This window comes from Balaenoptera musculus, chromosome 16, assembly GCF_009873245.2.
Source record: "Balaenoptera musculus isolate JJ_BM4_2016_0621 chromosome 16, mBalMus1.pri.v3, whole genome shotgun sequence".
NCBI classification, from domain to species: Eukaryota; Metazoa; Chordata; class Mammalia; order Artiodactyla; family Balaenopteridae; genus Balaenoptera; species Balaenoptera musculus.
In genome coordinates this window covers 74,076,475-74,104,403 of record NC_045800.1, presented here as the reverse complement: position 1 = coordinate 74,104,403, position 27,929 = coordinate 74,076,475, and the positions used below count along the sequence as shown (strand labels likewise).

Sequence of the window (27,929 nt, the reverse complement as noted above, 5' to 3'; positions counted from 1 at the left end):
TAGTAGTAAATGGAATTGATAAAGGTGCAAAAAATAGACACTCAAAAACTGTAGTTGCGAATACAAATCGATGAAACCAAATGTGATTCAACATTTGCAGTTTGTGGGATTTATCCAAAAATAAATAATCATAGATATGCACAAAAATTGACATAGAATAGTGTTAACTGAGTGTTATTACAGGAAAACACGGGAAACAATCAATCTACATGTCCAGTGTTAGGATGACTGATTGGTAGAATAGAATACACAAGATGAGAATGATATGTAGCCATAGGAAATTGTTCATAATATAGTAAGTGAAAAACAAGTTACAAAACAATATTCTATAGTATGTTAATAGTATAGAGAATTAAAAATGATTTTTATTTTCTTCTTTGTGTTTTTTCCTAAGAGTTCCAACAATATTCAATGTTACCACTAAGAATATTTTTATTTTGGGAGTTTATTGTGAATAAAGCAGAGAACAGTTTCAGGTTTTGTAGTGGTTACTATTTTGAGTTTTATTACTGTCTTAATGAGTTTTTCTTTCATGACTTTAAAAGTACTGCAACATTTTAAAGTTGTTTTTATGAAGAGAAAAGTATTTTTACCCCAGCAGACTGTATCTCTTATTTTTATAATGAAAATTATTAACATATATATTTATTTAAACATATATACATATATAATTTTAATTATAAAATTATAATAAGTCTTCCTTTTTTTTACTATGTTAGCTGATTTTTCATCACTAAAACTTAAGGAAGGAAAAAAAGATATGGTATGAGGAAATTGCTCCTAATTGCTGTTTTTAAGGGAAGTGAACCTAACACCTGCAATTTTTTTCTTAGAAGGACAGCCCAGCACTTATTTTTAAAAGTAACTACATTTATTAACTTTTTAAAACACTCTTACTTTATTCAGACTGAGTCACTTATGCCCTTTTATCTACTGTAACTAAGATTTTACATTGGCTTCTATTATAGCACTCTAGAGAAGATAATATGAGGAAGAAAAATTACTCATTTTTACAAAACTTGGGGGGCCAAGGGACAATGGTGTAAAATTCTTGCTAAAAACATAGAGGTCCTCAATAAATAGAAACGTGTTCTGTTGCAGTGTTTGTCCGAGTACATCTGTTTATTAGGTGGGTGAAATTTTTAATCTTTATTCAAGATAAAACTGCATTTTGGGATTAATCAAATTGGGGGATATACTTCATGAGGTAATCTTGATAACCAAGTAACTTTTTTCTCTTATATATCTTTCAAAAAGATAAATATAAAGACATCTCAGGCTGTAAGGAATTTAGCTAAGGACTTTGATAGGTAAATAATTTAAATCTCTGTCCAAAGCTATCAAAAAGAAAAAGTATTACATATGTGTGTATTATATATTCAAACAAATGAATGTGCATACATGTATATAATGAGACAAAAAGATTATGTTTCAAGATTTCTATTCTGAACATGGCCCTAAAATGAAGGAGTAAGGATTATAGTGTGTAATGTTTGTTTAGAGTAACTTTTCTAATTCTTGAGAGGGAAAAGGAAAAATATGCAAACTTGAAGAATCTGTTTCTTATAAAATGGATAATTTATGGAATATATTGACAGTATTCTAGCGATATATATAAACTCATAATGATGCAGTAACATTGGTTTTATATGCATAGATTGTAGTATGTGATACTAAATGTACATGCAAAGTGAGTTTATTATCCTTTTGTACACTTAAAAGGTTTTAGTGAGTCTAGATCCTTTTAAGTTCCTTTAGATACAGAGTTTGTGTGTGCACTTCACAGATATCTTCTTAAATACATGGAATTACACTGGATATTCATGGATATTTAAAAATTGCTTTCTTGGTATATTTGAAGGGCACATTTGAACTAACTATGAGTCTGAGGATACATTTTAGTGAAATTTTATCTTTTGTGCTGTGCCTATTGAACTCCATGTTAAGCAACCATTAGTTTTTTCTCTTAGAAATAATTCCTCAACTTTGTTGACAACATTTCTAGTCTCTTTTAGAATTCTAACTCAGTATTTTCTTCATATACAATATGCTGAATTAACTAAAATGAAAAGACACTTTTTCTTAATGCTTTTTCTGTTGCCTCCATTTAGAATGCCATGTCCTCAGCTTTTTCACTACTGTCTTCAGCTGTTGAAATTCTGCTTCTCCCACAGCATTGTTATTAGAGCTAATAAGACTGTTATATACTTCAGAGTTGCTGAGAAGCTAGATCTTAATTGTTCTCGCCACAGAAAGGAAATGATAATTATGGGACATGATGGAGGTATTAGCTGACTCTGCAGTGGTAATCATATTGCAATATATAAATTATATTAACATATGTATCAAATCAACACAGTTGTATACCTGAAACAATGTTACATGTCAATTATATATTGATATTAATAAATTGTTTTTACTTCTACAAGGAAGAGTGTCACATATTTTCTGAAACACTTCTTGATTCCCTTAATGTTGTCTTTCAGTTAGATTATGTGATAACTTTTAATATTGCATTTTCCACATTCTTCCCCATTTTATATTCTTGAGACAGTAGCTAGTTTATACATCTTTGCACCTCTTCTGTTGTATGCTCTTGATATGTATAATTGGTACTTAATAAAAGTTGTAATAAGTAAAAAAAAAAAATATGAAGGGACACACATTTAAGTAGCAGAATGGTAAGCATCCTCAACCAGTTTTACAAATCTGAATGATTTGTCAAAGTCAATGTGAGAAGCCACTTAGTTCAACCACCTGCTAAAAATATAGCTAAAAATCATCCAAGGTAGAGATTTCACTTCAAAATCTTCCTTTCAGGAAGTTTTACTAAAATTAAAAATACAAAAAATTCTTTCCAACAATGATTCAACTTAACACAAGATAAAAATAAGTGAATGAATCTGATTTCTAAATAGCTGAATCTGAATCTCCCAACCCAGATATTAGGTAGAGATTAACAGCAACAACAACAAAAAATATATATCATGACCTAAATCCCACACCTTCAGAATAACTTTAAACTGAGAACGTATAACCTTCAAATTACCTCTAAGTTAAAAAAAAAAAAAAAAATCAGTGCAGCTATTTCTCAAACTCCTTTCCAAAGTCCATCCCTAGAGCAACTGGAAAGAGAAGGGGAGATCCAGCGAAACTTGAGGAATGAGAAAAGAGGAGAATGGAGGGTCTAAGATGGAATAATTGGAGAATCTTTAGGAAAGATACGGGAGCACTTAGTACTATTCTTGCAACTTTTCTGTAAGTCTGAAATTATATATATATATATTTTTTAATGATAACTATTTTTTTTAATTAATTTATTTTTTGGCTGTGTTGGGGTCTTCGTTTCTGTGCGAGGGCTTTCTCTAGTTGCGGCGAGCGGGGGCCACTCTTCATCGCGGTGCACGGGCCTCTCACTATCGTGGCCTCTCTTGTTGTGGAGCACAGGCTCCAGACGCGCAGGCTCAGTAGTTGTGGCTTGCGGGCCTACTTGCTCCGCAGCATGTGGGATCTTCCCAGACCAGGGCTCGAACCCGTGTCCCCTGCATTGGCAGGCAGATTCTCAACCACTGCGCCACCAGGGAAGCCCTGAAATTATATTTTAAAATACCATCAAAAAATTAAAAGGTGAATATAAGTAGGTGGTAAATAGATGAAACAAAACTGGCAAAATGTTAATAATTGTTGAAGCTGGGTGATATGTACATGGGGATTCATTATATTTGTTTCTAAACTTGGTGTATGCTTGTTAACTTCCATAATAGAAAGACTTTTAACAAGGAATGAATTTACAGTGATCTTTTCATTGATAATGTAAATTTACTTCCTCATTAAATACTTTTAAGGCATTTAGATCTGGTCATGTTGAAATAAACTGAAGACCTAAATAAATGGCAGTCATCTTTATGGATTAGAATACAATATCATTAAGATGACAGTATCACTCAAATTGATCTATAGGTTCAACTCAGTCTCTATCAAAGTTTCACCTAACTTCTTTGCAGAAATTGAAAAGCTGATCCTAAAATTCACGTAGAAAGTCAAGGGACCCAGAATAGCCAAAATAATCTTGAAAAAGAACAAAATTAGAGGACTCACACTACTCAATTTCAAAATATACTACACTGCTACTACAGTATTCAAGACAATGTGGTAATGGAATAGAATTGAGAGCCTAGAAATAAATCATACAATAGCCAATTGATTTTTGACAATAGTGCCAAAGCAATTAAATGAGGAAAAAATAATCTTTTTAAATAAACGGTGCTGAGATCACTGCATATCCACATGAAAAAGAATGAACTTGGACCCCTACTGTACACCATGTATAAAAATTAACTGAGTATGGATCCAAAACTTAAATGTAAGTGTTACAACTATAAAACTCTTAGAAGAAAATTTAGGTGTAAATCTTTGTGACCTTGAATTAGGCAATGGTCTCTTAGATATGACACCAAAAGTACAAGTTAGATAGTAAGAAGTGTGGATGAGGCTGTGGAGAAATTAGAACCCACGTACACTGCTGGTGGGATTGTAAAATGGCGTAGCCACTTTGAAAAACAGTTTGGCAGTTCCTTAGCGAGTTAAACACAAAGTTACCTTATGAACCAACAGTTCAACTCCTAGGCATACACTCAAGAGAAGAGAAAATATATGTTCACACAAAAACTTGTACATGAGAACTTCCCTGCTTGCGCAGTGGTTAAGCAACGCAGGGGACATGGGTTCGAGCCCTGGTCGGGAAGATCCCAGATGCCGCAGAGCAACTAAGCCCATGTGCCACAACTACTGAGCCCGTGTGCCACAACTACTGAAGCCTGCGTGCCTAGAGCCTGTGCTCTGCAACAAGAGGAGCCACCGCAACGAGAAGCCCGTGCACTGCAATGAAGAGTAGTCCCTGCATGCCACAACTAGGGAAAGTCCACACAGCAACGAAGACCCAATGCAGCCAAAAATAGATAGACAGATAGATAGATAGATAAATTTATTTAAAAAAAAAAACTTGTACGTGAATGTTCATAGTAACACTATATATAATAGCCAAAAAGTAGTAACAAATCAAATGTCCATCAGCTGACAAGTAAATAAACAAAAGCTGGTATATCCATACAATGAAATATTATTCAGCAATAAAAAGAAATAAAGTCTTTTTACAACATGGATGAACCTTGAAAATATTATGCTAAGTGAAAGAAGCCAGTCACAAAAGACCACTTATTATATGATACCATTTAAATGAAATACCCAGTATAGGCAAATCCAGAGACAGGAAACTGATTAGTAGTTGAGGGAAGAGGGGACATGGAGAGGTTGGGCTTGGAGAGTGACAACTAAGGTGTGCAGGGTTTCTTCTGCTATTAAAAAAAAAAGATGTTCTGTGATTGATAGCGGGGACGGATGCACAACTCTGAATCTACTAAAAGCCGTTGAATTGTACACTTAAAACGAATGGCTGTATGGTAAGTGAATTATATTTCAATAAATCTTTTTTTAAAATATCTGATCATTTTTTGCAAGGCAACCTAAGTTCAGTGAGAGAAGAGCCAAACATATAAAATATATCAGTATAATTTGGCTATGTTTTCAGTTTACATTTTAATAATTGCTGTTGTTGGAAAAGTGCTTTTGAAATGTTTGTTCTGAAAAAGCAGTTTTCATCTTTTGGATGGATAGAAAGTGCCACTTATTTGTTCTCCATTCAGTATTACCAGTGAGCAGCATAGCCAGAGTTATTAGAATTATTTGGCGTGTAAAGTAGAGAAATGTAGCTAGAATTACCTTTAAGATGAAGTCTTACTAAAAAAGGGAAGCTGCATTTGGAAGTACACTTGATCGTATAGATCTAAGATAGTATTGGCTGGTTATTGAATATTAACATCATGTGGATCACTGTTGTTTCACCGGTTTTAAAGACAGAATCATTGTCTTCTGTCACTTATCTCAAAATCTCAGTTAAAAATTGATTCACACAGCATGAGTAGGAAGCAAGTTACGTGTAAACTGGTAGGAATTATTAAATTAAATTCTTATCTTTTTCATCCCAAGTAAGAAAGCTGCATAGAGGCTAAGTAGGTTTGTTAAGAACTGGGATTATGATAAGTAGCTTGAAAATGAGGGATCTTGATATAGCATATCCTTTATAGGTTTGAGCTTTATATTCTGAATAGCAAAATATGATACGAGCAGAAGTTTCCACCTTTCAATAAAGGTAACAGAATTTTAATCAAGTTTTAACAAGTAGAAGAGAAACCATATAAAACAAAGTATTATATTCTAGAAAATAATTGTTTATAACTTTAAGGTTGAAAAGATAACAATACTGGAAGTTTAAATGGCAAAATATAGTATTTTAGATACTGTCAATATATTGAAGTTGTATTTTCATTAAATTGGATCAAATGCTAAATAGCTTTATTTTTTTCTTAAAAAACAATTTTTTCACTGTTGTTTGAAAGTATGTAGACAGTCATAATGCATACGATTTCTTTTTTAATTTAATTTTTATTTTATATTGGATAGTTGATTTACAATGTTATGTTAGTTTCAGGAATAGAGCTGAGTCAGTTATACATATACATATATCGATTCTTTTTCAGATTCTTTTCCCATATAGGCTATTTCAGAATATTTGAGTAGAGTTCCCTGTGCTGTACAGTAGGTCCTTGTTCATTATCTATTTTATCCATAGTAGTGTATAAGTGTTAATCACAACCTCCTAACATATCCCTCCCTACCAACTTTCCCCTTTGGTAACCATAAGTTTGTTTTCTAAGTCTGTGAGTCTCTATTTTGTAAATAAGCTCATTTGTATCATTTTTTGAATTAGTTTCCACATATAAGTGATATCATATGATATTTGCCTTTCTCTGACTTACTTCACATAGTATGATAATCTCTAGGTTCATCCATGTTGCTGCAAATGGAATTATTTCATTTTTTATTTCTGAGTAATATTCCGTTGAATATGTGTACCATATCTTCTTTAGTCATTCCTCTGTCAATGGACATTTAGGTTGCTTCCATGTCTTGGCTATTGTAAATAGTGTTGCAATGAACATTGGGGTGCATTTATCTTTTCAAAGCATGATTTTCTCCAGATATATGTCCAGGAGTGGGATTGCTGGATCATATGGTAGCTCTATTTTTAGGTTTTTTTTCATCTTTATTTTATTTATTTGTTTATTTGGCTGCATGGGGTCTTATTTGCAGCACACGGGATATTTGTTGCAATGTGCAGGATCTTTGTTGTGGCGTGCGGGATCTTTTTTGGGTTTTTTTCTTTTTTTTTGTTTTTTTAATTGTGGCATGCAGAATCTTTAGTTGTGGCATGTGAACTCTTAGCTGCGGCATGTGGGATCTAGTTCCCTGACCAGAGATTGAACCCGGGCCCCCTGTATTGGGAGTGCGGAGTCTTACCACAGGACCACCAGGGAAGTTCCTCTATTTTTAGTTTTTTAAGGAACCTCCATACTGTTCTCCATAGTGGCTGTACCAATTTACATTCCCACCAAAAGTGTAGAAGGGTTCTCTTTTCTCCACACCCTCTGCAGCATTTATTGTTTATAGACTTTCTGGTGATGGCCATTCTGACAGGTGTGAGGTGATACCACATTGTAGTTTTGATTTGCATTTCTCTGATAATTAGTGTTGTTGAGCATCTTTTCATGTGCCTCTTGGCCATCTGTATGTCTTTTTTTTTTTTTTTTTTTGTATGTCTTCTTTGGAGAAATGTCGGTTTAGATCTCCTGCCCATTTTTTGATTGGGTTGTTTGTTTTTTTGATATTGAGCTGCATAAGCTGTTTGTATAATTTGGAGATTAATCCCTTGTCAGTTGCTTCATTTGCAAATATTTTCTTCCATTCTGAGAGTTGTCTTTTCATTTTGTTTATGGTTTCCTTTGCTGTGTAAAAGATTTTCAGTTTAATTAGGTCGCATTTGTTTATCTTTGTTTTTACTTTCATTTCTCTAGGAGGTGGGTCAAAAAAGATATTGCTGCAATTTATGTCAAAGAGTGTTCTGCCTATGTTTTCCTCTAAGAGTTTTATAGTATCCGGCCTTACATTTGGGTCTTTAATCCATTTTGAGTTTATGTGTGTGTAACGTGTTAGGGAGTGTTCTAATTTCATTCATTTACATGTAGCTGTCCAGTTTTCCCAGCACCACTTACTGAAGAGACTGTCTTTTCTTCATTGTATATTCTTGCCTCCTTTGTCATAAATTAGGTGACGATAGGTGCGTGAGTTTATCTCTGGGCTTTCTATCCTGTTCCATTGATCTGTATTTCTGTGTTTGTGTTAGTACCATACTGTTTTGATGACTGTAGCTTTGTAGTATAGTTTGAAATCAGGGAGCCTGATTCCTCCAGATCCGTTTTTCTTTCTCAAGATTGCTTTGGCTATTCAGGGTCTTCTGTGTTTCCATACAAATTAAAAATTTTTTTTGTTCTAGTTCTGTGAAAAATGCCATTGTTAATTTGATAGGGATTGCATCGAATCTGTAGATTGCTTTGGGTAGTATAGTCATTTTCACAATATTGATTCTTCCAATCCAAGAACATGGTGTATCTCTCCATCTGTTTGTGTCATCTTCAGTTTCTTTCATCAATATCTTATAGTTTTCTGAGTACAGGTCTTTTGCCTCCTTGGGTAGGTTTATTCCTAGGTATTTTATTCTTTTTGATGTGATGGTAAATGGGATTGTTTCCTTGATTTCTCTTTCTGATCTTTCATTGTTAGTGTATAGGAATGCAAGAGATTTCTGTGTATTAATTTTGTATCCTGCAACTTTACCAAATTTATTGATAAGCTCTAGTCGTTTTCTGGTAGCATCTTTAGGATTTTCTATGCATAGTATCAGGTCATCTGCAAACAGTGACAGTTTTACTTCTTCCTTTCCCATTTGGATTCCTTTTATTTTTTTTTTCTTCTCTGATTGCCATGGCTAGGACTTCCAAACTATGTTGAATAATAGTGGCGAGAGTGGACATCCTTGTCTCATTCCTGATCTTAAAGGAAATGCTTTCAGTTTTTCACCATTGACAGTGATGTTTGCTGTGGGTTTGTCATATATGGCCTTTATTATGTTGAGGTATGTCCCCTCTATGCCCACGTTCTGGAGAGTTTTTATCATAATCGGATGTTGAATTTTGTCAAAAGTATTTTCTGCATCTATTGAGATAATTATATGGTTTTTATTCTTCAATTTGTTGATGTGGTATATCACACTGATTTTTGTGGATATTAAAAACTCCTTGCATCCCTGGGATAAATCCCACTTGATCATGGTGTATGATCCTTTTAATGCGTTGTTGGATTCAGTTTGCTAGTATTTTGTTGAGGATTTTTGCGTCTGTGTTCATCTGTGATATTGGCCTGTAATTTTCTTTTTGTGTGTTATCTTTGTCTGGTTTTGGTATCAGGGTGATGGTGGCCTCATAGAATGAGCTTGGGAGTGTTCCTTTCTCTGCAATTTTTTGGAAGAATTTCAGAAGAGTAGGTGTTAACTCTTCTCTAATGTTTGATAGAATTTGCCTGTGAAGTTATCTGGTCCTGGACTTTTGTTTGTTGGATTTTTAATCACAGTTTCAATTTCAGAACTTGTGATTGGTCTGTTCATATTTTCTATTTCTTCCTGGTTCAGTCTGGGAAGGTTGTACGTTTCTAAGAATGTGTCCATTTCTTCTAGGTTGTCCATTTTATTGGTGTATAGTGGTAGTAGTCTCTTATGATCCTTTGTATTTCTGTGGTGTCCGTTGTAACTTATCCTTTTTCTATTCTAATTTTGTTGATTTGAGGCCTCTCCCTTTTTTTCTTGATGAGTCTGGCTAAAGGCTTATCAATTTTGTTTATCTTCTCAAAGAACCAGCTTTTAGTTTCAATGATATGAGATTTTTCTTGTTTCTTGAGGTAAGATTGTATTGCTATAAACTTCACTTTTAGTACGGCTTTTGGTGTGTCACATAGGTTTTGGATCATCGTGTTTCATTGTCATTTGTCTCTAGGTATTTTTTGATTTCCTCTTTGATTTCTTCAGTGATCCATTGGTTGTTTAGTAACATATTGTTTAGTCTCCAGGTGTTTGTGTTTTTTACATTTTATTTTCTGTAATTGATTTCTACTCTCATAGTGTTGTGGTCAGAAAAGATGCCTGAAATGATTTCAATTTTCTTAAATTTATCGAGCCTTGATTTGGGACCCAAGATGTGATCTATCCTGGAGAATATTCCATGTGCATTTGAGAAGAAAGTGTATTCTGCTGCTTTTGGATGGACTATCCTATAAATATCAATTAAGTCTATCTGGTCTAATGTGTCATTTAAGGCTTGTGTTTCCTTATTAATTTTCTGTTTGGATGATCTGTCCACTGTTGTAAGTGGGGTGTTAAAGTCCCCCAGTATTATTGTATTACTGTCGATTTCCCCTTTTATGGCCATTAGCATTTGCCTTACATATAGAGCTGCTCCTGTGTTGGGTGCATATATATTTACAATTGTATCATTTTCTTCCTGGATTGATCCCTTGATCATTATGTAGTGTCCTTCCTTGTCTCTTGTAACAGTCTTTATCTTAAAGTCTATTTTGTCTGATATGAGTATTGCTACTCCAGCTTTCTTTGATTTCCATTTTCATAGAATACCTTTTTCCATCCCCTCACTTTCAGTCTGTATGTGTCCCTAGGTCTGAAGTGGGTCTCTTGTAGACAGTATATATACAAGTCTTGTTTTTTTTTAATCTATTTAGCCAGTCTGTGTCTTTTGGTTGGACTCTAATAATCCATTTACCTTTAAGGCAATTATCGATTTGTATGACCTTATTGCCATTGTGTTAATTGTTTTGGGATTGTTTTTGTAGGTCTTTTTTCTTCCCTTCCTCTTTTGTCCTCTTCTCTTGTGATTTGATGACTATCTTTAGTGTATGTTTGGATTCCTCTTTCTTTTTAGTGTGTATATATCTATTGTAGTTTTTTGGTTTGTGGTTACCATGAGGTTTTGATATAGCAGTCTATATGTAAACAAGATTGTTTTAAGTTGCTAGTCTTTTAATTTCAAATGCATTTCCAATATCCTACAGTTGTACTCTCCTCTTCTCACAATTGCTGGTTTTGATATCATGTTTGTGTGTGGATGATTTCCTTTCCTTCCTGTATGTTTGCCTTTATTGTTGAGCTTTCCTATTCGTAATTTTCTTGTTCTATTTGTGGCCTTTTCTTTTGCATCTAGAGAAGTTCCTTGAGCATTTGTTGTAAAGCTGGTTTGGTGGTGCTGAATTCTCTTAGCTTTTGCTTATCTGTAAAGCTTTTGATTTTTCTGTTGAAGCTGAACGAGAGCCTTGCTGGGTAGAATATTCTTGGTTGTAAATATATTGTGCCACTCCTTTCTGGCCTGCAGAGTTTCTGCTGAAAAATCAGCTGATAACCTTATGGGAGTTCCCTTGTATGGTTTTGTTTGTTTGTTTGTTTGTTTTTGGTATAATACTGAATGTTTATTCAAGACTAGTATGTAAAATATTTACAAATAGTCCCATGGAGGATTCACAAATATTTTAAATTCAGGATGTGGGTTTAACATTCACAGTGCATAAGGCGAAAGGTATATCAACTATGTATCTGCAACTTAATGTGAAAGAGAATTTTACTTTAGCAAATACTTTCTCTACATTGAGGAAAATATCGTTAAACATATCTTCTTTAATTTTAGTATACTCAGAGTAGGGATAAAACAGAGTTTCGTTTTATACAGGTCTCAAGAATTAAATAAAATTGACTCCATAGATCAGGGTTAAGAAACACATGGTAAAGTATGGTTTCAAAATACTTATATTTTTGTTTTCAATTAAATTCCCCCAAATTTATTTTCTTTAACAACGAATAGTCTTTATTCCACTTGATAACATTTTTCATGTTAAGCAACATTATATGCTTGTCCTCTTTAAACATTTAAAACAATTAGGACATGGGACATTATCTAAAGTTTCAAACTGACAGAGAAGTCAGTTTACACACCTCCATCTTATGAATAGTTAATAAAATAAGGTATATTCTGCTGTGAATGTAATGAGAAAAAGTACTCTTACAGCAATAAAGTAGCCCTCCCTCTTTACCATTACTTGAATTCCATCACACAGAAGGCAAAGAAAACAATTCCAATACTTCAATATCTGCTAAGGATGATCTATGGCCCTTGGAGTATATGTATATATGGACACACCCCACACACACATCTATGTAAGTATGTATGTCTGTATGCATTTAATCAATACAACTGGAGAAATCACATACAACCATGAAAAAATACAATAAAAGCAATAAATGAAAAATACTAAGTGAATAAAAGTTAACATAAGCCATAGGAGATATCAGAGAAGGGACAGTCCCATGGATAAGAGATTAAGACTTCAAGGTGAAAGTGAGATTTGTTCTGAACCCTAAAGGACAACTATAACTGTGAAAGGCTGGGAGATGAAGGTAGGATATTCCAGCTTCAGAACTGTGAATTAAGATTTTTAAAGACGCATGCCCACCAAAGCATTTCAGTGAAAAAAAAAAAAAAAGGGAGATCATAGTGGAAGGGGGAAAAGAGCAATCTATGGAGGAGACCTTATATGCCTTTAAATTTGAACTCAATTCTGGAATTAACAATGAACCATTAGTGGAATTCTAAACAAAGAAGTAATATGGTCAAAGCAGTCCCTTAAGGTCAAAAGGCAGGTATGCAGGCAATATTGGATAAGGTAGAGGCTGAAGGCAGTAAGTCATAATCAGAATGGTTTAGGAGAAAGTGACAGATTTAATATACTTTTATTTATACTACTGGCATACAAAGGACAGGGAAGAACGCCAAAAACTCTCAGCCTATCACAGGTATGACTCACTTAACAGCAGTGCGGTTTTTGTAAATCCATTAATATCCAAAGATATTTTGATCTTTTGATTCTCAGTTATTCAGAGCCCACACTTATGGGTGAACTTCAGCTTCCTCATCAGAGAGCTAAAATCTCTAAAGCAGTATGTATGTAATAGTGTACCTAGCTTCTTTAAGATACCCCAGGGCTAAATGTGAATCTGTATCCCCTAGCAGTGTCTCTCAAGCTTTTTACTGAGCCAAAGAATTACCAGGGAAGCTATTTAAAATGCAGATTTCTAATCTTCATTTTAGACCTACAGAATATACGGTTTTTTAAGATGTATCCCAGGTAATTCCTCGAGTCCATCTTAGACAAGTCATTTAAGCTCCCTAGCTTTGATATCATTACCTGTAAAATAGGTACAATATCACTATCTTACAGAGGTGTAAGAATTAAATGATATAATATGTATTATTAAGTATCCAGGAATAGCTCTGGCACTTTGTAGATGCTAATATGATAGCTCTACCGTCTCCTTAACGTGTTAATTTTGGATTTACCGATACTAGGTTTCTTAAGACTAGAGGATAGTTTCCCAGTAGACTTACAGAGTCCCTATTTGTTCTATTAACTAATAAAAGAATATGGCACCTTAGGAGAAGCTTTTCTCTTCCTCTTTCTTTTCCACTCCAAAGAAGGTAGTTACTTGTGGTTTTCTTCTGTCTTTTCTCACAAAAAAAGACTGGCCTTCAAACTTGGATCAAACAAGCAACACAGAGAAAGTAAGCCAAAATGAGTGAGGGAAGATGAACTATTAAGCCCATCCACTTCCAGAGCTCTTCCCTAAAACTTTTCTCCTCTTTTGCCAGTTTCTTGGCAAATTGGACCAAGGCTGTGATGGTTAAGAGTTGAGGCTAGACACAGGGGTGCTGTAGGTGCTATCACCCTTCCAGAGTGTGCTTAACCTCCTGGTTCGCAGAGGGCAATGGCATGTGTTCACTTGGATGCTAAAGACAAGCCCGTTTCTTGGCCAGGGGGTCTGACTACATGAGGCAGGACACTGTACAAGAGGCCTCACATCTGACTCCCATTTAGAGTACAGAAGGCCCACTCTTGCAGCCATATCCTACATCCTGGCCCTTTAGTTACTTCTAGGAGGTCTTGTTGGTATATTAAGGAAGGAAAATAGGGTCAAATCCTAGCTTCACCACTGACTTAGCTGTGTAACACTGAACAAGTTATTTAACCCCAAATTCAATTTTCTCAAGTTAATTTGAAGCTGTTCTGTAGGCAGTGGAGAACTGATGGTTTTTGAGGAGGAAAGTAACAATCAAAATTAGCTCCCTTAACCTGCTGTATAGCACAGGGAGCTCAGCTCAGCACTCTGTGATGGCCCAGTTGGGTGGGATGGGGGGTTGGGGGGAGAGAAGCCCAAGAGGGAGGGGATGTGTGTATGATTATGGCCCATTCACTTCACTGTGCAGCAGAAACTAAGACAACATTGCAAAGCAACCATACTCCAACAAAAATTTTTAAAAAATAAAAAAATTTTAAAAAATTTAGCTCCCTTCCCCCAAAACAGTGGCCCTACAAAAAAACCACAGACTAATTTTTTAATTTACATTTTTTCTGTTAAAATAAAAAACTAGAGTTAAATCCTCAAAGTCTAAATTAGACTAAATATAAAACTGCTATACAACCCACTGAATGGATTTATAGTTAATGTCCCTCAAAAGTATCTAGTCATCTTCCACCTTTTTCCTATTTTCTAAATTCATTCTGCTCCAGTCTTCACTATCATCACATGCACTTTATTCCATCAAACATCATTTTTCGGGATCAACCTACCTGAATAATCATTAAGCCTCTTTAGAGCTTTCCCAAACTTAAATATTGTCATTTTGATTATACACCCCAAAGCATTACTTTCCTCACGTTTTTTGTTTAGTACCAGAATGTTCTAAAAAGAAACAATAAAAGTTGTTTATTTCCCTAAAAAGAAAGATCAGTATATCCAATGGCTATTAAGTTAACCACTTAATAAAACACATCAAAAACTACTCCTCCTTATGTTAATTATCTGCAATTAGAGCATAATGAATTAGTTAACCTAATACTTTGCCATTTACTTCATGCTTAGAAGATTATGTAAGAAACCAAAATGGCTCCTCATAACTTGTTTGCTTTCCAAATACTTCACATTTCAACCCCATATCCGTACAGAGAGAGAAAATCCAAACATGCTCTCCTTACCTAAAATCAGTAGAGAGGGCTAAAAAGCATTATTTAGGACTTTTTTAGACCTTGAAAAACAGTTACACTTCCAATGTGTATTCAAATTACACTGTGCATAGGACTATTTGGTTCCAGTTTAAAATTGGCCTCTGTACTACTGGAGCTATTAAGACTTAAGTGACCAACTTCTTATGGAAGAGTTTCATGTAATATGCCAAAATCACTATCTTTAAAACTGGAACTAATTCCACTTGATATCTGAAAAGAGTTCCATAACATACTTTTATGCATGGAAAGATCTTTGTAAGAAGCTTTCGAGTGGTCTGATATTTTAATATACTCTTCTTCACTGCTACCTATCACATCTCTCCTATTGCCTACAGCAGGGGAGAATGTCTCTATTTGGCTAGTTTCTAACAGCTTGTTCTGTAAAGCTGTACATTCCAAATCTTGCTTACAAATTATGTCCTTATTTAACAAATCTGACAGATTTTGTGTTGTTGGTTCACCTATGCAACTGGTCAGCACAGGTTTCTGAAGCACACACTTGAGGCAATCTGAAAAAACTTTCTCTTCAGGCAAATGAGAATGACTAGAATCGGACACAGTGGTTGCTGAGAAAAAACTGGCCATGTTAAACTCTTTTTGATTATGCACCACAGGTAAGGATTCTGGCAATACTTCTGTATGTTCAGTATCCATTTGAATTGGTTCTGTACTTCTGTTATCTTCTATTTTAACAGCTTTTCTCCATGAGCTCCTGCTTTCACTTATCAAGTTTTCTGGAGTTTGGGGGATTTGATTCCTTGTTAAGAATGGGTTAGAAACTAGAGAGTCAATTAGTTCCTCTAATATTACTTCTTTTCCTTTAGAAGACTGTGGTGAATCAGATAAAACTGCCCTTGCAACCTCTTCTACCAGATGATCTTGCTCTTTTAGGAATGGATCACTTTTTTTAGCTGGCAGAGACCCTCCAAATGCACTACTCTTTGAAATATTTGATGATGAAGAGTCTTCCACTTCAGATTCTGGTGTTTTCTTAGAAACTGTTTCATTTTTCTCTCTAGGAGTTGTGGACTTTGTGTCCTTTTTAAGTAGTGTAACACTGTTTCTATCTAATGGTGAAATGGGCTGCCACAGGAAAGAAGCAGGGCTGTTGGCTAGATCACATTTAGTTTCCAGTATATCACTTGCCCTTCTGCAATCATTTTCCTGGATATGTTACTTAGGTGTATCTGGAAGTGAAGCAGGGTGCTGCAAAAGAATACTCTTCATATATGCTTCTTCTGAGGCAGGATCAAATGAAAGGGTAGACATAGGTGATAAAAGATCCACAGCTGGAGTCCAACCTTTAATTAGACTGAAAGGAGGCCGAGAAATTCTTTCCAATTTTTATGCCGTTCTTCTTGTTTTTCAACAATAGAATGTCTTATAGTTGTGAGATCTTCTTTTATTTTATACCTCGTATGCTTCAGATCTGACAGTCTTTCTTTCTGAAATTTGGTCTCTTTTTCAAGGAAGTGAAGGTCTGTTGTCAGTCTTGCTTGGTTAGCCTGACAATGTTCATATTTCATTACTTTCAAGACTTCATTTAATAACTGAATAACTGTTAAGAGATTCAATTTTCCAGCCTCTTAAACATTTCCTATGGGCAGCTGACACATTTGTTTCTCAATTTTGTCAAGTAAGAGCCTTGGAATATTGATAGCAACATTAGTTCCATCTAAAGTATATTGGTTAACAAGACTAAGGACTGAACCAGCAACTTCTCTCTCTTTTTCCAAAGCCGTGAGTGTTTCATTCACTGAAGCCCACAAAGACCGAACCTTTTGAATTTTCTCTTGTATATTACTTTGGTCATCATAGGGTTCCATTTTTTTAATTTGGTTTTGCTGTCTTATACATTCTGATCTCAAATTTCGTATTTGTTTAACTGACAATTGTGCATTTTCCTGGTATTTTCGGGTAAGACAATCTTCTCTTTGCAAAATTTGTAAAAATCTGTTACGTGCTACATGGCATCTGGCAATGCACTTGCACATATCTTGTGGCTTTACGTTAAATGTCTATATAAGATGTACAGAAGAATTTTTAGAATGGGTTTTTATATAATTTATTGCAACAAATCTTGCAAAGTGATACATCAGATGAATAAACTTAGGACCACCAGGAGAAAGAAATAGTGAACCAACAACTTGAGGAAAGCTACTTCCACATTCAGCAGAAATCTTTCTTAACCATTCACAGCAATGTTTTCGGAATTCAGTGTCACTTTTTTGGTCAAATGGAGGCCAACAAAGTTGGAAAACTTCTTTAGTGAGAGACTGGTCAAGCGTTTGAAACAAAAAACAAGAAGCTATCTGAAAGGCATCACTGTTCAACTTGTCAAACATGTTCACTCCGAGGTGCGGGTGGGACACGATCCTTCCACCGGCTACAGTTGCCGAGCCCGGCTCAAAGCTAAGTGCCTGCAGATACATCCAGAGATGCTCCTTCTCAAAAGAAGTGACCCAGGCCGAACTCATCTTCGCGGTAGGCAGGGCCCGGCAAAGGAAAGCGCAGTCTCCAACGACTGAGAGGGCCCCTTAGGCTTTTTCCCTACGGGCATCCTGAGATGGTAGCAGCCCCTCCATTGCCACCACCTGATCCTCTTGCCCGGAACCATTTCGCCTCACATGCCTCAAGTGGCCTGAGACTCTAAAGTCTCAGGGAATTAGAGCCTCTAACGGTAGTACTGCACAGCGGCCAAAGAGAACTCATCACCCCTTGTATGTTACTTGTGCTTTCTCTTGTTGCTTTTACTATTTTTTCTTTGTCTTTAATTTTTGTCAATTTGATTAACATGTGTCTCGGCCTGTTGCTACTTGGGTTTATCCTGCATGGGACGCTATGCTTTCGAGACTGAATGTTTCCTCTCCCACGTTAGGGAAGTTTTTGGCTGTCATCTCTTCAAATAATTTCTTGGACCTTTCTCTTTCTCTTTTCCTTCTGGGACCCCTATAATGTGAATTTATTGCATTTAATGCTGCCCCAGAGGTCTCTGGTACTGCTCACTTACCCATTCTTCTGCCTCATTTATTCCACTATAGATTCCTTCTACTGTATTTTTCATTCCAGTTATTGTACTGTTCATCTGTGTTTGTTCTTTAAATCTTCTAGGACTTGTTAAACATTTCTTGTGTCTTCTCGATCTGTGCCTCCATTCTTTTTCTAAGATCTTGGATCATCTTTACTCTGAATTATTTTTTGGGAAGATTGCCTAACTCCACTTCACTTACTTGTTCTTCTGGGTTTTTATCTTGTTCCTTCATCTGGAATATGCTCCTCTGCCGTCTCATTTTGTCTGACTTTTCTGTGTTTGCGGTCTCCTTTCCGCAGGCTGCAGGATCGTAGTTTCTCTTACTTCTGGTGTTTGCACCCTTGTGGGTGAGTGTGGGTCAGGGGCTTGTGCAGGTTTCCTGGAGGGAGGGACTGGTGCCTGCCCACTGGTGTGTGGAACTGTGTGTTGTCCCTCTGGTTGACAGGGCCACGTCAAGGGGTGTGTTTAGAAGTGGCTGTGAGCTCAGTACCACTTTAGGCAGCCTGTCTGCTGATGGGTGGGGCTGCGTTCCCCCTTTGCTGGTTGTTTGGCCGGAGGCGTCCCAGCACTGGAGCCTGCAGGCTGGTGGGTGGAGCCAGGTCTCAGTGCCAAAATGGCCACCTCTCGGACAGCTCGTGCCAATCAACATGTTATGGGGCCTCCACCTCCAGTCTCCTTGCCCCCGCTCTGCACCACAGCCAACCCACACCTCCCCAGGAGACCCTCCACACCACACAGGGTGGTCTAGCCCAGGCTCCTGTGGAGTCACTGCTTTGTTCTGGGTCCCAGTGTATGTGAAATCTTGTGTGCACCCTCCAAGAGTGCAGTTTCTATTTCTCCCAGTCCTGTGGAGCTCCTGCACTCAAGCCCTGCTGGCCTTCAGTGCCAAATGCTCTGGAGGCTCCTCCTTCTGATGCCCAGACCCTCAGGCTATGGAGCCTGACCTGGGGCTCAGAACTATCACTACTGTGGGAGAACCTCTAGGGATATAATTATTTTCCAATTTGTGGGTCTCTCACCCAAAGGGTATGGGATTTGATTATATCACGGAAGCGCCCCTCCTACCGACTTGTTGTGGCTTCTTCTTTGTCTTTGGGTGTAAAATATTTTTTTTGGTAGGTTCCAGTGTTTTTTGTTGATGGTTGTTCAGCAGTTAGTTGTGATTTTGGTGTTTTTGTAAGAGGAGGTGAGCTCAAGTTCTTCTACTCCACCATCTTGTCCAGAATTGAGGGGCTACTTTTAGTTTGGATGCTTTCTGCCTCTTTCGTCAGTGTGTACTGGCCATTATCCCCTTGATATGGGGTGCATAGGTGCAGCGGCCCTTGCGTGCTCTCCTGGTATGGCAGGGGCCGGGTCCGCCCCCAACCGTGGGTCTCTCAGTGGCAGCACTGGCCACGCGCCCCCAGGACAGCAGGGGCATCGATTGGCATCTGCTCCTGGGTCTCCCAGTGGTGGCTACGGCCCACGCATTCCCGGGACAGCAGGGGCAGTGATTGGTGCCTGCTCACCCCCCGTGCGTGCTCCCCATACGGCAGGGGCAGCAGCTAGCTTCTGTTCCCAGGCCTCCTAGCTGCGGCAGGGCCCACTCACCCCCAGGACAGTGGGGACAGCAATTGGCGCCTGCTCACAGGTCCCCTAGTTTCGGTAGCGGCCCATGCCCACTTCTGGAGCCCACGATGATGGTGACAGCTCATGCCCACCCCAAGAGCTCATATAGTTGGTGTTCTGTTGCCTGAGAGCATGCACACAGGGAAAGTAGCTCCTATGGCAATCCCACCCCTGTCCTCGTGCACCCCCCAGTAATGGTGCCTTGCCCCTCTGGCACGCCCAGGTTCTTCCAAGTACACCCTCAGTTGCCACAGTCCAGCCTCTTCAGGCTGTCTCCCCACAGGCAACGCTGTTCCTCTCCCTGGGTCTGACCTCTGAAGCCCAAGCTTCAGCACGCAGCCCCCGCCCATACCAGTGGATGAGCATCTCAGGCTGGGGAGCACAGGGTGGCAGTAGGTTACTCGGTTTTGCCTTCCGCAGACTGGTTGCTGCACTCTCCTCAGAGGCTCTGAAGCTCCCCCTCCAGGCTGATCTCCCTGCCGGTGAGGGGACTTCCTAGGGTGCGAGAACCTTTCCTCCTTCACAACTCCCTCCCTGGGGCACAGGTCCCATCCCGACTCCTTTTTCTTCTTCTTTTTTCTTTTCTCCTACCTGGCTATGTGGAGGTTTTCTTGCCCTTTCGGAAGTCTGAGGTCTTCTGCCAGTGTTCAGTAGATGTTCTGTGCAAATTGTTCCACTTGAAGATGTGTTTTGGATGTGTTTGTGGAAGGAGGTGAGCTCCACATCCTACTCCTCAGGCATCTTGATTCCTCCTCATAATGCATATAATTTGTACAGAAATTTCTGCTATTAGTCCAGAAAGTTTTTCATTTAACGTTGCTTACATTTTAAAGATAACTGCAGTCAGAATAATAGGTTAAAATGTGAGCTTTTATAAATAGAACAAAAATTACTGTTTGTATATTTATTGCCTTTCCCTTTCCCAAGGCCACTAAAGAGATTCCACTTTGTTTCTTCCCTGCACTTGACTTCTGAAAGGCTTTAGCAGGAAGCAATTTTGGGATTCTACGAGGGCGGGTGGGGAGGGAAAAAAGGGTGAGGGAGGAATTTTTCTGGGGGCTTTATGGAGTGGGAATCTGGGAAAGCCTGGGTGTGAGGGAGTACATGAGAGAAGAAAGAAGGATTTTTAAAAGTATTGTTCAAGAAATGACAATAAAGAACTTCAGTTATTTCGAAATTAGTCTTTGACTGTCATCGGGTTCCTCTGGCCACAACACAGCTTGGGATGAGAGAAAATAGGTGAATGATTTAATAAGACTGGGAACATCAAAAGATTTATATCAGTGATTGAGATGGGAGTCTGGGGACAGAGAGCACAAGCTAATATGGAAGTGGAAGGTGTTGCTACATTGATTGCTGTTCCTTTCAGTTATTGTCAATCAAGATTTGTTTATTCTTTTTTTTAAATTTATTTATTTTTTATTTATTTTTGGCTCTGTTGAGTCTTCATTGCTGCACGCGGGCTTTCTCTAGTTGTGGCGATCAGGGGCTGCTCTTCATTGTGGTGTGCAGGCTTCTCACTGCAGTGGCTTCTCTTGTTGCGGAGCATGGGCTCTAGGTGCATGGGCTTCAGTAGTTATGGCACGCAGGCTCAGTAGTTGTGGCTCAGGGGCTCTAGAGTGCAAGCTCAGTAGCTGTGGCACACAGGCTTAGTTGCTCCGCAGCATGTGGGATCTTCCTGAACCAGGGATCGAACCCATGTCCCCTGCATTGGCAGGTGGATTCTTAACTACTGTGCCACCAGGGAAGTCCCTGTTTATTCTTTTAAGGAAAAAATTATGTAGCTGATTTATGACCTACAACTTTTATAATATAAATAACAATTACACTTTTTTTTCTTGGGCACTGAATTTTATGTTGGGTTTGGGGAAGGGAACATAGGAAGGAGAAGTGGAGTAAAATTTCACTCAGTATGTCTTTCCTACATATGAAACAAACTTGGCAAGTCTATATTTTCTCTTTTTGTCCTGTCATCCATCATATTCTGCTCTATAATATTAGCCAAAGTGATAACATTTTCTCTAATTGGAAATGTAGGACATAGTCTGTAAAGTAACTAGACGTCAGATGCGTTCTTCAAGATTTTAATGATATCAATCAACATGGCAGTCGTTTTCTTTCTTTTAACCTTATCTGTTGTTTCAGCTTTCAAAATTAAATTTAGGAAGATACAACAGGTAAAAAGATTCCTAGAAGATTCCTAGAGTAATCCTTGACATAGTAACTGTTAAGAGAATGGTCTTTGATATTATTTATGTATGTAGCATAAACATTACATGCTATTTCTATATATAAATTTCCAAAAGGGGGAAGGGAGAGCAACTTTTATAGACTCACTGATACCTCACATTTTTTTTAAAGAAACATTCCCTTTATTTGACTGGACTGTTTCATTTCATTATCAACATTTCTGAGTTCATCTGGCTTAAAACACGTAGTATTACTTTAGAGAAGAATCGATTGGTCATGTAAGAAAAATGGTTGCTTGGGGCCTTTCAGCAGAACCTACCATGTAAGGCTAATCTTTCATAGATTAGAAAGATGGATCACCAGTGTTCTTGTTTTTATTTCTGTGAACGCAGAAAAAGGAATTGAAAACGTAGAGGTGATAAGGACTAATTAATTTATGCATTTTGTTGGTAATATGATCTTATAATGATAGTTTGTTTTACTATCATTAACACTCAAATTACTTCATGAACAAAATGAAATCTCAAATTTAGTAATTAGGTGAGTTCAGAAACAGGTACACAGCTAATGGTCTTGCAAACTAGAAAAAATCCATTAGTTGGAAATTATCTGTGCATTGTTTTCTTGCAGGGAACAAATCACAAGACAGTGGCATAGCAGAGATGGAAGAACTTCCCGTACCACATAACATCAAAATAAGCAACATTACATGTGACTCATTCAAGATTTCATGGGAAATGGATTCAAAATCAAAAGACCGTATTACACACTATTTCATTGACCTCAATAAGAAAGAGAACAAGAACTCCAATAAATTTAAACACAAGGTAAAATTCTAACACATCCTTATATACATTTGTATCTTAAAACTTCCTAAGTATGAGGACATTTTGAAAGAAGGAATAATGTTCTATTAATTACTAATATGATATATTTGACATTGAGAAGAATAAAAATTATATGTCATTTAAAAGCCCTATTCCTTCAAGAAATTGTGTAAGAAAATGAAATGCCAAATATATGGGTAAAATACATTTTTTTCTGGGGAAGCTGAAATCTTGACTCTCATACAGACATAAAAATTAACATGCGTTAAAGATTTTCTTTAACACATTAATGAGGTAACTGATGAGGTATTACAGCCAATTCAAAGGATGATCCAGAAAAAGACATTTTTATGGATCAGGATATTGAAATAAATGTTTAAGTGGAGGCAGAACTGGTCTGGGGTGGGAGAAGAGCAAGGGCAGGCGAGGAGGGTTTTACTTCCACTGGGCAAAATTCACTTGCATGTACTTAGACAAGAATAACTGAATTGTTATCAGTTGTCTACAAATTACAGAGTTGTAAAATAGATTCCACAAAATCAGAAGATAGCCAGAAGAGTGTGCTGTAAACAATTCATAGTTTTCCACTGAAGCACACATTGTTCCCTATAATTACTGCCAAATGAAGAATGTGAGGGCAGCTTATGAACTGTAGAATATTTGTTAAAATACTGAAGGGCTGAAAATTGCTTTATGTGGTCAATTTTATTTTATGGTTTGAGAATAAAAATTAACCTTTAGGTGTTTTAGACATGTAACAATTCTCTGATATTTATTCTCTTACCTGTCTGCTTATCACATATCTTTTCTGATACATACCTCCCTTCAGAAGTAGCTGTAGAGAGGATAATAGTTATCTGGCTTAAGAATTCTTTCTTATGTTTCAGTATTTTCACTGATATGAAACTGATCTTATTTTAATAGTGATACTAAATTTTAACTTGGCAAATCTTTTGGAAGAATTGTCTTATCTTGTCTGGAAATTATGCATTTTACTAGATGTGTAATCACACATACTAATGGTAAGTGAGGCTTATACACACAGATAAGTGTGATAGAGAGAACAAGATTGATGTCATTATTTTCCCATGTTCCAATTTTAATTATTCCTTCTAGTGTTGGATATCCTCTTTGCTGACATTTGCTTTCTTAAATTAGCTTTGAAATATTTAGTATTAAATGGTGAGGAGTCAAGATTTGACCCCCTTTCTTCATTCCACACTTAGAATACCATATCTTTGGAAATATAGTGAATACTCAACTAGCAGGTTTATTTACCTTATTAATCATTGTTTAAAAATACCTAAACTTTTCTGTGACACATAGGCTCCATACTTGAATACAAGTAAAGCAAATGTTACCTCATTTGTATGTAAAACTGAATCATTTAAAAATATTTATTTAAAAAACATTCTGTCCCTTCACATATAAAATATTTAGTAATGGGCTACTCTGATAAAATTATTGTGTAGTATATATTAAACAAATAAAATATTTTAAAATGCTAAATCTGTTAAATTTTTATTTCATGTTTCTGTTTTTGTATTGTTTTATCATTTAGGTTTAGAATATTGCATTTTAAGGAGCATATTAAGGAGTGTACAGAGAATAACATTATACTAGAAATCAAGTAAACAAATCCAAGTACATTTATGTCATTAGCTTAGCTGTATGATCTTGGCATGTCTCTTGATCAAATTGGGCCTTAATTTTTACATCTGAAGAATAAGAGATTTGAATATAGTAATTGCTAAATATCTTTAAAAAGGAAACTTGTGTCATTAGCCAGGAATTTAATAAGTTACTCCACATTGTTTACAATTGATTCAAGTTATACTACTAAATTAATTCATTTCCTTCCTCCCTCCCTTCCTTCCTTTCTTTCTACTTTTCTTTCTTCCTTTCTTAGGATGTTCCAACAAAACTGGTGGCAAAAGCTGTTCCCTTGCCGATGACTGTCCGTGGACACTGGTTTTTGAGCCCAAGAACTGAGTATACAGTAGCAGTGCAGACCGCCTCAAAACAAGTTGATGGTGATTACGTTGTGTCTGAATGGAGTGAAATTATAGAATTCTGCACAGCAGGTAAGAGAACTGGGTACAAATACAGGGGAAAAAAAAACACCTTATTTAATAGTTCCTGGAAAACTAATTATAGAAAATACATTCTTTTTTATAATTATGAAGTGATACGTATTGCATTGGTCGTTTTTGCATTGCTAGTAGCATCGTGTGACAGAACAAATTGATTAGAAGGAGCGGAGGTTCTCAGCAAAAACTGGGTAATGGCATAAAATTACTTCTGTGCTACATGCACAGTCTGATTTTTCAAAGTAAAGGCTTTGCAAATAAAAATTGATGCAGTATAAAAATATACTCAGCATATTTTGAGATTCATTCTGAGAGAGAGAGAGCTTTTTCCTTCCTCTTTTTTTTTTTTCATTTCTTTTTTTTTTTTTTTTTAAATTGGTATTTTAAACTACTGCCTAGGGTTGCAGCTAGATCTGTTTGGATAGCAGCTTCCATCCCTCACTCTTCTTTTTTTTTTTTTAGAAATTCACGTTCTTTTATTTATTTATTTATTTATTTATGACTGTGTTGAGTCTTCGTTTCTGTGCGAGGGCTTTCTCTAGTTGCGGCAAGTGGGGACCACTCTTCATCACGGTGCGCGGGCCTCTCACCATCGCGGCCTCTCTTGTTGCGGAGCACAGGCTCCAGACGCACAGGCTCAGTAATTGTGGCTCACGGGCCCAGTTGCTCCGTGGCATGTGGGATCTTCCCAGACCAGGGCTCGAACCCGTGTCCCCTGCATTGGCAGGCAGATTCTCAACCACTGCGCCACCCGGGAAGCCCTTTTTCATTTCTTACTTTCACAGTCTTGAAAGAAAAAAGCCAGGAACATCATTCTCTAATTTAAGGGGATGGAGGCAGATTGCAATGACTTTACCTAGCAGATATGTTACTGGATTTTTCACTTGAATGCTGATAATCTATCTCTAAACTAGTGTCATGTGAGAGAGAGAGAGAGTGTTTGTGTGTGTGTGTGTGTCTTTGCATCATTAGAAAGTACTGCCTAGGTTCCTTAAAAAACTAAAAATAGAACTACCATACGACCCAGCAATCCCACTACTGGGCATATACCCTGAGAAAACCATAATTCAAAAAGAGTCATGTACCGCAATGTTCATTGCAGCTCTGTTTACAATAGCCAGGACATGGAAGCAACCTAAGTGTCCAGCGACAGATGAATGGAAAAAGAAGATGTGGCACATATATAGAATGGAATATTACTCAGCCATAAAAAGAAACGAAATTGAATTATTTGTAGGGAGGTGGATGGACCTAGAGTCTGTCATACAGAGTGAAGTAAGTCAGAAAGAGAAAAACAAATACCATATGCTAACACATATATATGGAATCTAAAAAAAAAAATTGCTTCTGAAGAACCTAGGGGCAGGACAGGAATAAAGACGCAGACGTAGAGAATGGACTTGAGGACACGGTGAGGGGGAAGGGTAAGCTGGACGAAGTGAGAGAGTGGCATGGACATATATACACTACCAAATGTAAAATCGATAGCTAATGGGAAGCAGCTGCATATCACAGGGAGATCAGCTCCATGCTTTGTGACCACCTAGAGGGGTGGGATAGGGAGGGTGGGAGGGAGACGCAAGAGGGAGGAGATATGAGGATATATGTATATGTATAGCTGCTTCCACTTTGTTATAAAGCAGAAACTAACACACCATTGTAAAGCAATCATACTCCAATAAAGATGTTAAAAAAAAAAAAAGTACCTCATAGCCATTTGGCATTGGGATATCTGATGTAGAAAGCCCATCCCCTTTGATCTTGAACTGTACCTTCATAGCCCACTGGGTTGTAAATGTTACCATTCATCTTATGCATTTATCTATTTTTTAAATTCATTCACTCAAGAAACAAACATTTATCGAGCACTTAAATAGGTGGTGAAGGGCACAAAGATATCTCTACCTGAACACATCTGTCATCCACTCTTTTTGTCTCTTAGAGAGAGAGGCTGTTTCAACACACAGGAGCTTGTAGGAAAAGTCATAAAAACAGTTTGCCTCACCTATTGCAGGTTGCCTAGCAACTTTCCCCAGCTGAGGCATCCTTCAGATAAATCAGCTGTTTTTTTCCCATAGCCTCACACTAGATTTATTTCAGACTCAGGATGTGCTTAGCTACTGCTTTATCTCAATATCTTCTGTTTTCTTCTTAATTTCAAACTCAGTATAAAACTTCTCATGTGGATATGTAGAACAGATGAGAGTTTAATTCTAAGTTACTGTGAATTTATCTTCAAACCCCTTTTGTTTATTCTATGAGGAAGTTGCTAAGGATTGCAACATTCTTTATTGCTAAGGATCTCAGTGTATTAGAGCAAGGAAAATAGTATCTCTCTGGTACTATATTTCTTCCTAAGATGTCACTGATTATAAGATCCACCATTTTATGTATTGCTAAGAAAAAATTAAACTGCCAATTAAACTATGAACTCTTTTCTTATCACATTTATTGTCAGACTCATGCCAGAGATGCTAAAATGTGAAAAAAATACATTTTATAATAGATGAAATATGGTATATATCATAGTCCAGTAATCAGTAATTAAATAGTTAAAGATTTCAATGCTGTATTAATAGTGTGTAAAGAATTCTCATGTTTACCTGTATTTGGTGTGTCACATTAGAATTAATATATCCCCTCAACTTTTTTCCTGAATTAAAATTCCTCTTTGGAATCTACCTTATGTTTCACATCTTTCCATTTACTTTTATTGCATCCTACCAGAGAGGTAGACACAGTAAAAGACATGGTATCTTTTGACATTATTTTAATACGTGCTATTTTCCATAGGACAGCACCAAACAGCATCATAGTATTTGTTCATTTTTTAAAAAAAGAGCTATTATTTACCTGCTAAAACCCCATTTGACATTAGGGAAAGGCATGAAATAGTATTTTTTCTTTAGCTTAAGGAAGACCTTTGGCATTTTCAGTTCAGAAATATCCATTTATCTAGATGCACACATTCACTTTTTTCTATAATCTATATAACTCCATGAGTACATGTTTTATTTCTATGTATATAAAGAAAAACCTTTTTGTCTTCTTTCTTTC

The 27,929-nt window shown here is 36.8% G+C and overlaps 2 protein-coding genes across 2 annotated transcripts in view; one reads left to right on the top strand and one right to left on the bottom strand.

Moving 5' to 3' along the window:
• Positions 1 to 27,929, top strand: part of PHYHIPL (phytanoyl-CoA 2-hydroxylase interacting protein like) — an 89,454-nt gene that overhangs the window by 54,648 nt on the left and 6,877 nt on the right. Inside the window, exons 2-3 of the mRNA XM_036828125.1 lie at positions 22,586 to 22,782; positions 24,692 to 24,866. Of these exons, the coding sequence (XP_036684020.1) occupies positions 22,586 to 22,782; positions 24,692 to 24,866 (372 nt within the window). The remainder of the gene's footprint in view (positions 1 to 22,585; positions 22,783 to 24,691; positions 24,867 to 27,929) is intronic.
• LOC118882853 (HAUS augmin-like complex subunit 6) lies at positions 15,178 to 17,603 on the bottom strand. The gene is given in 2 exon segments (XM_036829213.1): positions 15,178 to 16,438; positions 16,540 to 17,603. Coding segments are annotated over 2 exon segments (2,325 nt in total).